At 52.4% G+C, this 10,998-nt stretch overlaps 1 protein-coding gene across 1 annotated transcript; it reads right to left on the bottom strand.

The window, feature by feature from the left end:
* Positions 1-271: 271 nt before the first annotated feature.
* On the bottom strand, positions 272-1,814 carry SST (somatostatin). The gene is made up of 2 exons (XM_014871674.2): positions 1,607-1,814; positions 272-777 (listed from the first exon to the last, which is right to left on the bottom strand). The coding sequence occupies exons 1-2, from the start codon at positions 1,742-1,744 to the stop codon at positions 565-567; spliced, it is 351 nt and encodes a 116-aa protein (XP_014727160.1). The 5' UTR covers positions 1,745-1,814; the 3' UTR covers positions 272-564.
* Positions 1,815-10,998: the final 9,184 nt, after the last annotated feature.

The following is a 10,998-nucleotide window of genomic DNA, read 5'->3' as shown; positions in this document are numbered from 1 at the left end:
GTGTAAATCCTCCACAGACTTGAAGTGCCAAGTACCGTGGATGTGATTCAGCCACTACAGCAGGGATTTGATATCTAAAATATCACTGTGGCTCTAGTTCTTTAGTAAGACCGCAGAAAAAAAGATCACATTATGATACACTCCGTGTGTGTGCGTGTGTGACTACGTGCAGATGTGGACAGTGTTTGTCCACCCTGAGACAGGCAGCATTCCGAAGACAAGCAGCCTGAGAGAGAACTTCAGTTTTCTCATTGACCACCGAGCCTCAACATCACCGTTTGAAACATAAATTTTATTGCAACAGAGAATTAAAAATAGTACATTTGAAAGAGTTGCAGAGTGCATGTCATCAAAGAACTAGTCAGAAATCACAACTCAAGCAAATCATGTACAATTGGAACAGAAAGTTTTATTAAAACAAGTGGAAATCAAACTCAAATTTTCCTTGTTTGTTTAATTTCACCATAACTGTGGATTGTGTATTTACAGTCTTCGCCTCTTGTGGTGAAGGTTCTGCTCAGGGCAGGGCAGGGATGGATGGGGAGGAGAAATGGGTTTCAAAAGCTAACAGGATGTGAAAGTTTTCCAGAAGAAGTTCTTGCAGCCTGCTTTGCGTTCCCGGGGTGCCAGAGCGGGATTTGAGTTAGCCGAGCGCTCCAGCTCCAGTCTCACTTCATCCTGCTCAGCCCCTCGGGACAAGTCCTCAGACTCCAGGGCTTCATTTTCTGTCTGACTTGGCTCTGAAAGCAGTTCTGCCAAAAAGTACTTGGCCAGTTCCTGGGGGACAAGAGACAGAAAGGGAGAAAGAGATAGAGAGACCACAATTACTCCTTGATTTTTGGGGTCTCACCACTCTGTTCCTCTAAGACTCCTCTGTGGCCAGATTAGAGACGTTCAGGATGCAGGAGGAGAAGCCCTGGCTTTCCAAAGAGCCCAGCCTGACAGCTGCTGTGCAGCAATTGTGTCTATGGCATCTACCTGGCGTGGGGGACAGACCTCTGTCCTGTCTGTGACAGGGAATTAACTCGTTTTTACCTTCTCTTCCTATGGCTCCAGCCCTCAGCGCCATACTCAGCAAAGATGCCATGAGCCTGCTGCTAAAGTGACACGGGAAAGGTCTTTGGAGGAGCTGGCAGGGGAGGTTGAATTGGTCACCATCTCAGTGGGACTTCTTTTTCTTCTAATCCCTCCAAGCCTCGGCTGTCACCCAGCATGGATAAGGCCATCGTTCTGTGCTCGGGGGAAGCTGCCTTCATTCTCTGACCCGGAGAAACCCTTGGGAGCTTCACCAAGGATTGCCTGCTCCTCCCTGACCACCAGCACCCATCTGGAATGTCTCATCTCCCAGGACCAGCTGCCCAACCTGTCCATGGCTCATCCCCGGCGGGGAACCAGGGGATCTGTGGGGGAATTGGGGTCTGCAGCAAAGGGATCGGGCGTCTGAAACAGGGGCATCGGGGAAGTCAGGCGAGGAACTGGGGGGGGTCTGCAGCAGGGATGCCGGGGGCTCTGGCAGGGAGCGGAGGTTCTGCCGAGGGGAAGCGGGGTGTCTGTAGAAGCGGGAGCCCGCAGCGCGGCCGTCGGGCTGCCCGAGGGGGGCTCTCACCTGCTTCCCGGCGGCGGCGGCCAGCGACTTCTGCAGGAACTGCCGGAGCCGCGGGTCCGAGGGGGCGGCCGAGACGGTGCCGAGGGCCAGGGCGATGGAGAGCAGGGCCAGGGCGCACTGGAGGCGGCACGACAGCATCTCGCCGGCGGGTCGGGCGCGGGAGGCGGCGGCGGGAGAGGCTGGCGGCTCCGCTGCGGCTCGGCTCCGGCGTTGGGGATCTCCTCGCCGCCCGTGCCTTTATAAACCCTTCTCCTGACGTCAGGCGGGGGCGCCCCCCTCGCCCCACGCCGCCGGGGGAGGGTCCTGGCACGGGGGGGAACGGGACCGGGGATGCTCCGCTCTGCCCGGCGCCGGCCGAGCCTCCACGGCTACCCCTGAGCTCCCCTCCGCTCCCCTCCGGCCGCCCCCAGCCCCCTTCCCCAAATCACCGCCCTTCCAGAGCTCCCCACCCTGCCCGTCCGCCCCCCCTCCCCGGCCCCAAGCCCACCGGAGCGGCGATGGGGGGGTCCCGGCTGTCACCGCCCACCCGCGGCTCTCACCCGGTGCAGGAGGATGAAGCCCCCAGCAGCCACTCTGCCAAAGCCCCTCGCCCTGGAGCCGCCCCGTCGGGCGAGAAACGGCTCCAGAACACGGGGAGCTGCAAAGGGTCCCCTTAAGGGCGATTGCCTCCGGCTCCTGCAGGGGATGGGGGTGTTGAGGTGCCCCTGGAGGTCCTTTGGCCTCCCCAGCCCCTGTGGGTCTCCCCAGCTCCGGTCCGTTCCCAGACTCCTCCCACGGGCAGCTCCGGGGGCAGCGGGAGCCTCCGGGGAGAGCGGCCCGGCTCCTGCCGTGGTTCTGCAGCCCGGGGAAGCGGTAACAGATCGGTGCCTGGCTGAGCCTGCGGGGACGCTTGGCTCCATCTCAGGGTCGCTGGACACGCTGGTCCCGTGGGAAGCAGCTGTCCCACTGGGATGGCCAATGTCCCCCACTCCTCCAGCCTTTCCCTGTGAGCTGGTTGGTGCTCACAAAGGGAAAAGCTGCTTCAAGCCCCACGAAGGTTCATCCGCCTCAGCTGTCTCCCAGCTGGCAGGAGCAGAGCAGGATGTGCTGGAAAGGGCCTCTGCTGTCAAAAAAGAGGTATCAGAATCTCTCCTATCTCAATTTCCAGCTGAGGAAAGTCAAAGACTTGAGGGGACAAGAATTCAAGTACTGCGAAAAGGTCTCCAGAAACCTTCAAAATGACATTTTGTTTCATGATGAATTAATGTGCATCCCTCGCCTCACTTTCAACCCTGGTGCTGCTGGCTGGGTTTGCTGGGAGTATGAAGCGTGAAACAAAGTGTTCCTGCTCTGTTTCACAGTCCAGCATGATGGATTGGTGCTAGTTGCTGGTCCCAGACCAAGCAGAACTTTGGGCTGCACTGCCACTGCCCTCCCTGGATGGTGCCTCCCTTCCCTTGTGCAGCGTGGCTCTGCAGCCTCACATAGCTTTCATCCTCTTTCATTCCCAAATTAAGAGCAAAATTAATGAAAATCATGAGAGAATAAGCTTTCATTTGTAGCCCATGAAACTCTGAGGACTGGGTTTACTTGTGCTGTATTTATAGCCATTTTTACCCCATCTGCCTGATGTGAACAGGGCCAAGAGCTCTGTGCTCTTGGGACCCTGTCTGTCTTTTAGCACAGATCTTGCTCTGGGGAAACTGGTGGAGAAGAATCAGCCTCTGCTCTGGTATAGACAGATTCCCTTGCTTTGGGCACAGGACACAGCCTCCTACCAAGGCCAAGGGAAATGATTGGAGCCAAAAGAGCAGATAATCCATAAGGGCAATGACTGTCAGAGCTTTTCTGACCAGCAAGACCCTGTGTTAGCAGCTGGACCAGCAACTCTCTCTTCCTGTGGGCAAAGAAGCAGAGCCAGTCCTGGGCACGGCAAATGGCCAAGGCAGCAGATGCCAGGGCATCAAACCTATCCTGGCCCTCTTTCCTGCCATCAGGAGAGGCTTCCTGGGAAAGGATTCTCTCAGCAACAATAATTTCATCACATTTCTAAATGTGCCAGTAGCAGCAAGCTACTCCCCTTCTACTTGCACTGAGAATAAGCTTGTTCTGTAGCCCTCGGGCTCTCCTGCCTGGCACAGCCCAGCCCAGCTGTGCCACACTGCAGTGCAAGCCTGGGCCAGCTTTGCAGAAAGCTCCAACTCCCCACCAGCTCATCCCACAGCCCAGGGCAGTGCAGCCTGCGTGGGTTCCACATTGGAGAGGAGCAGAGATGGAAATGGGAGACAGCACTGTGTTATTTCAGCCTCCCCTGTGGCTTACTGGAAGCTGTTACCTAATGTCCCCTGCCACTGCACAGCAGGCAGCTCTCCAGGCTGGCACCCCTTCTGTCATTCAGCATGTCACCCCAAGGGGATGGGGACACTGGGAACCTTCATCACTCCAGAGCTACCATCCTCCTTTGGCTTCCACAGCGATGGATCTGTCCTGAAGTGCCAGAGGGATCAGTTCAGCACCTGCATTTCTTGAAGCATGACAATGGGCTGGAGTGCAGCCTTGGGCTGCTGTGTGGGATGGAGAGCTGTGCTAGATTTTATCAGCCTTTGGACCCTGTACACTTACAAGGAGATGAGAGCTGTAGGAGCTGGCACAGTGCAGCCTTGATGTTCCATCCCTAATTCTCATTCCCTGTCAACTTCCTGTGGGGCCAGCAGGACTTAGACACACCTAATGGCATTTTGCAGAGTTGCATAGCTCAGTCGGAAATGGATGGGTTCCAGGTGGGCTAGCAGGGATGATTTTAGGAAGTTGGTATGGTCCTGCTGCCATAAAATGGGGGAAGATACCAGACTTTATTCCTAAGTGGTTTTGAGAGGCCATTCTAGATGGCCTGCCCCAACCCAGGCTGCTCAGCACCTCATTCTTCCCCAGCTGTCCACAGCACCTCTGTGTGCATGAGCCCAGCTCTATTAAAGATGTTCAGATCAGAACTGTTCCTTCCTAGTCTCTGTCTTCACCCACACTTTGTTTTTCATTTTTGCATCTACCCAGCCCAACCCTCCCTGGCCACCTCCCTGGCAGTGCAGGGCATCCAGCCACAGAGGGATAACGCCCAATGGGTCTTTGGGTTAGTAGCAATGTTGTTGGGGGTTGTGCTCCCCACAGTCCAGTTCCAGGCAAGCACAGACCCTCAGCCACATGGGAATTCCTGGCTTTGATGTTCACTGGCTACTATGGCTTTTCCAGGCACATGGGGACAAGGATTGGAAGACCAGGCTGGCTCTGACTCCATTTCTCTGTGCAGCACTGGAGCTGGGTGGCTATCCCTCTGTTCCCCCCTCTGCCTGAGGGGGGCTGGAGGAATTACATCAGTTCCCCCCAGCAACAAGGGAACTATGACCACATAGAAATGTTTTGGATTTGTCTGACTGAATTTCAGAAGCTCACCTGAGGAAAGTATGGTTGGTTTCTTCTCTATGGTCATGCCCTCCATCAGGATTCCTGAGCCAGAGCAGCCTCAGAAAGGCTCTGACGTCCACCTTGGCTGTTTTTACCTTCTTGGATTTCAGCTGGGGTGGTGAGGCTGGTGAGGCAGGACCAGAGAAAAAGTTTTATTGGGACTGCTCCCCTGGAAATATCTCAGCCTATTTAAAGGAGAGAAACTGAACTCCCATCGGGTCTGAGCCTTGTTGACAGATACAATGTTGAAGGGACCAAAGTTCTCTGGTAATGTTTGTGAGAATCCCTCTGATGTTGTCCTTCTGAAAAAATTTTATGTTTCTTTTCAAGGAAAATCTAAAGGAAAAATATCACGTGCTTTGGTTCAGAAAACTACCTTGTGCTGACCTGAAGGAACCAGCAATAAGGGAGTGGAGAAAGGAAGTCCATCTGCTCCATACAAGTCTGGACTGTGTCCCACAGAGGACTCCTGGGGAAGGGGTAAGGACAGATCTCCAGACATCCTCAGGACTCGGTGCAGGCATGGAGCAGCGAGTGAGCTGCAGATTGATTTACCAGTTCTCCTTCCCCAGCTCCTCTATGGGATCAGTGTGCTCTGAATTTTTTTTGCACTCATTCTCCAGCCAGATAAATCCATCATCCGCTCGGCTGTGGCAGAGGCAATTCTGTTCCTTTCTTTCTGCCGCAGCGCTGCAGGGCATGTGGCTTTGCAGACGATTGAATTGCATTGAATTCCTGTGACTGCTTCCTTACCCCCACGCTTCCAGCTTGCTCCACGGACCCGGAGCAGCCCAGCAATGCCCGGGGCTGGCTGCACAGGCTGCGTGCTCGGCAGCCAAGCGTGCCCTCTGCTGTCACCGCAGCCGCCAGCCAGGCTCCCATCCCGCCTTATCCCTCTCGCTATCACCTACCAAACACTCTCCTCACTCCCAGCTCTGCTTTCACCAGCAGGACAGTTTTGCCTTGCCAGCAGGGAATTGCTCTTTTCTTTATATTCCGGCACTCAAGCTGGTAGGGCTGAGATGTTATCTGGGATCTGGGCTGTGACATTCCCTGCTCAGCCTCTGGACATGCAGCTGGTGCTGTGGGGCGGTGAGAAAGCTGCTACAGCCCCACAGCTCTAGCAGCTTGCTGGAAATCGAATACAGCAGGTTCCTGCCCCGGCAGATCCAGATGAGTGGAGGAAGAGTAGTCAGTCACGCCTGAGTGTTAATAAAAAACAAGAGCTCAATAAGGGAGAGAGCGTCTGGCTGAATGGTACCATGTATTCTTGGAACGGGACACAGAGACAGCAGCAATTGGGTTGTACATGGTCTTACAGCAGCCCTGAGAAGTTTCTGTTTTTATAGTAAAACTTGGGCACAGATCCAAAAGAACTTGCCTCCCCATTAATTACAAGCCTCTGGGATTTCTGCTCCGGTAGCAAAGAGGGAAGGCAGTCAGGCAGTGGAGGTTCACAGAGGTGGAATTCTAGTACCTAAATTTTGAATTGTTTCTAAGAGCCTTAGCTGTGTTTAGAATTTTTGATCCTGCTACCTGAGATTTATTCCCAGTCACAGCCACTTAGGATACTGCCATGGCATCTGTGGAGCTGATAGCAGCTGCCTTGAAAGGAAAAGGTAAAGGGAGAGGGAAGACAAAGGAGAAGGGAGAGACATGGGAAAGACAAGAGAAAGATCAGCACAAACACGTGCATAAACAAAGTTGAGCAGGCTGAACTAAGAGCTATATACCAGGTATAATATGAGAGTTAAATATCCAGGTATTTTTACCTGTACTACTGCAGTGGCTGCCAGTAGTCAGGGCTGTGTTTGGGACCAAACAGAGAGATGCTGGCCTGAGCTACGAGAAATTATTAGAATAAGGAAAGCGATGATGGATGAGCTCACAAAATCAGGACTTGGCTTTATCTCTATTAACACATCTCTGTTCGGCCTGGAAAAGGCTCTGGGGGGACCTTATAGCACCTTCCAGTACCTAAATGGGATTATAGAAAGTCGGAAATGGACTTTTTTACAAGGATATGCAGGGACAGGACAAAGGCGAATGGCTTTAAACTGAAATAGGCTCAATTTAAGTTAGATATAAGGAAGTAATTCTTTACTGTCAGGGTGGTGAGGAATAGGTAACCCAGAGAAGCTGTGGATGCTCCACACCTGGAAGAGCAGGCTGGATGAGGCTCTGAGCAACCCGATCTGGTGGGAAGTATCCCTGTCCACGTTTGGAATGGGATGATCTTTAAAGAAGTCCCTTCCAACCCAAACGATTCCGTAATTCCAGGACTGCGTGCTTAAACTCCGTCTTGCACTGCCCTCTTGTGGAGACTCGGCAGAATGCAGCGGCCCGGCCCCGGGCTCGTCCGTCAGCGCTGCCAGGAGGAATAAAAGCATCCCCTCCGCTAGCCCTGCTAGCCACACTGCCCTGGAGCCTGAATCCCCATTCCCATGCTGGGCCTTCCTGCAAACCAGCCATTTCATGGTGGTGACCTTCCCTCCGAATGCCAGCCTGTCTCTGAAGCTGGGTTTTCCGAGGGAGCCCAGCAGTAGGGACACGGGCAGGGCTGAGCAGTTCGGTGTTTGTGGCTGTAGAGCAGGTGTAGGGCAGCTCTGTGTGACGGCTCCTTCGCCTCTCCAAACACCGCCCGTGCCAGATGCCTGCAGGCCTTTGACCGCGGATCGCTATCGCTTCAGCTGAGCTGCCTGGAAAAGCCATGACATCACTGTTTAAAAAAAAAAAAATAAAATCAGTCAGGAGGAGGAAACCGTGCTCCGCGAAAACACAGTATTTATTTTGTAAGTGCAGCTGGGCATGTCAATGGGAAGTAGAGGTCGTGGCTACACAGCTGCTTGTGTGGGGCAAGTGGAGCTGTCAGCCCAGCCCAGCCGCTTCCAAAAGTGACAACTGCAGTAACCAGAGAGGCGGTGAGCTCAAAGGCAAGCAGGTCCTGACAAGGAGGGGAGAAACCTAAGTATGTGTGTCAAATGAGAGCAGTATGTGTGTCAAAAGTCTGTTGTGAGGACAGCCAGCTTTGCTAAACATTAAAAAACCCACCAGAGAAAGGTAGAAGGGGAAAGCAAGTGAGGATTCGAATAAGGTAGGAAAGCAAGATTTTGCTTTTGTCAACCCTCAGGCAATGCTCCATTTGTGGCCATTTTTCTGCCACCCTATATCTAACACAAGTAATTTGGTGAGGGCTAATGCTGGCTTCACCCTTCAGGGTGAAAAACAGGCTCTTGCCCAGCAGAATGCTTGGGAAGACCTCACTTCATGAAATGCCTGCCCCACAGCAGGCAGGCGCTTGCTGCAGGCTGCCAGGCAGCCATCCTGCCCAGCCAAATCAAACAGGAGCAGACAGAGGCTGGCTCCAGCTCACTGCTCAGCCCTCACCTTTTGGTGGGGTTTCTTCACATGCCAGCAGACCTGGTCTGCTGGGGGACAAGCCAGAGGAGCTGGGGACCAGAAAATCATAGAATGGATGGGATGGTAAAGATCATCTTGTTAAACCCCCTGCTGTGGGCAGGGACACCTTCCACAGTTTCTATAGTAATTATAGTTACTCAGTAATTACAATTACTTTTACACAGTAACTGAAGTTACTCAAGGCCTCATCCAGCCTGGCCTTGAACACTTCCATGGATTTGATATCTACAACTTCTCTAGGCAACCCACTCCAGTGCCTCACCACAACTATGAGTAAGAATATTTTCATAATAACTAATCTGAATCTACCTTCCTTCAGCTTAAGGCCATTCCCCCTTGTGCTATCACTACATGCCCTGGTGAAAAGTCCTTCTCCAGCTCTCTTGTGGGCTCCCTTTAGGTACTGTAGGTACTGTAGGGTGCTCTAAGGTCTCCCTGGAACCCTCTCCAAGCTGAACAGCCCCAATTTGCTCAGCCTGTCTTCATTGAAGATGTGTTCCAACCCTGCAGCCAGCTCAGTGGCTCTCCTCTGGACTCATTCCAACAGGTCCTCCTTGTATTGGGGCTGCAGAGCTGGACACAGTACTCCAGGTTGGGGTCTCACAAGACCAGAGTAGAAGTTTGAAAGTTCAACTTTCAGCCTGAAACAATGTGTTTATTTAGAGGCAAACAGGAAAAGGCAACTGCATTGCCTTTAGATGAGCACATAAAGCAAGAGCTCAAAGACGTCATAAGGAAGAACAGCAGACCTAGAAGCAGCAAGCCCACAAAGGTGAGGACCAGCCACTCTATCCAGGTCAGCATCCTGACCAGATCCACAGCTATGCTAAGCAAGACAATTCCTCAGGAGAAACTTCTCTAAGAATAGGATTGCTGTTATTGGTCATCACGATCCCACTTATAGGGCCCCAAAGCATCTTCATAGCTCCTGGTTCTAAAAACGTTCAGATAATGTCAGCAATAGTTGTCTCAGCCTGCTGTGATCATCAGAAGGCCAAGTCAGAGCAGCAGGGATGCTGCAAAATAGCAAATTGGCTCCCCCTCTTCTTGGCATTTTCCTCCTATGCAAGGCTGCTTTGGTTGTCTCCCATCCACCTCTGTCCTATGGTGTGCTGACACATCCTTCTCTTCATCTCCAGCTCCTCCTAAGTGCAGCCCGTCCTGACCCTGCAAACAGCCAGGCCCTCCCCTTCCTGCTGGGGCTTCCAAGTCTCCCTACGGTGAATCATCTGGCAAGCCCCTAGACAAAGTTATCCATGAATTAACTAAACTCAAAATGGAACTCAGACCCCACCCCGGGCTGTGCTGAGCTGTGGCCGGGCTCCACATCAGTGCTGGTTCCAGCCAGTCCTGTCTGTGTAATTCAGAGAAACTTTTTGTGTGAGGCTTTTTGGTTTTCTGAAAAAAACAGTGGAGCAGCACAGAGCTCAAGGCCCGGGCGCTCAGGGCTTCTCCCAGCACACCACAGCCACCCAAACAGAGCAAAGCAGCTCCTCTCCCCTCCAGGGCGAGCCCAGGGACTCCTTCAGGCTGGGCTGTCTCAGCTCTGGCCCAAAGCCAGCGTGCAATGGCTGGAAACAGAGATGCTCTCGGCCAGCGAGGTCCTGGATGGGGTTACAGACCCTGCTCCCCTGAATCATCCATCCCAAAGGCAGGCAGAACAGCAGCTCCCCCATCCCAGCTCTGAAAAGAAAGGAGCAGCAGGCAGTCATCTTCCCTGAGCAATTCTGGCAAGTGCACTGGATTCCAAGAAATATAAATAACTACTCAGCCATCTGGAACTGGCCCTGGGCTGGTCAGCTAAGATCTCTCCCAGGCTCTGCCCTGTTCCTGCTGGCTACTCAGTGCCAATGCAGAAAGGAACAAGGGGGTGGCACAGTGCCCACCAGGATCCAGAGCAAACTTGAGTCTTGTTCTGACCTCCTGCCAGAGACCACCTTCACTCCAGGCAGAAAGAGGCCCCTGCCTTCAACACAGGGCAGAGCCACACCAAGCCAAGAGTTCACACCAGGGCTCGGCCTGCTCAGCCCCTTCCCCAGGCACCTTAGGGAGAAGGACAGGCAAGAACAGACCTCTCACTCCACCATACGTCACTTTTCTTCATTTTATTATTTTATTTGTACAGCTATATTTTACAGAATGCATTAATGCAGTTTAGACACAGCCCAAACCCTGTCTCCCGAGATTGTTTATAACACAAGCATGTAAAATAAGAACAAAAAAAATAATCCAAAACAAAAAAATAGAACATTCCCTCAACTAGAGAGTTCCATCAAAACTCCTTTTGCAACATCAGGCTGTACCTTGAAGAAACTGAGCTCAATATAGTCCATACACTGAAAACTTCCATTGAAAAGAAAGGCACCGTGCGAAACCACATTTTACATATATACAGACTGAGAACTAGAACAAAAAAATTACACTTTATTATTATTTTAAATTCCTTCTGCAGCTTTGTTGGTTTAATACACACTTTTTTGTAAATTGTAAACCTTCACTTGCAAAAAAATACAAATACACTGATGCATTTAGAC

The sequence above is a fragment of the Sturnus vulgaris genome, chromosome 10 (assembly GCF_052056855.1).
Source record: "Sturnus vulgaris isolate bStuVul1 chromosome 10, bStuVul1.hap1, whole genome shotgun sequence".
Lineage (NCBI taxonomy): Eukaryota > Metazoa > Chordata > Aves > Passeriformes > Sturnidae > Sturnus > Sturnus vulgaris.
Note: the sequence above shows the minus strand (reverse complement) of the source record. Positions and strands in the feature narration are given on the sequence as shown.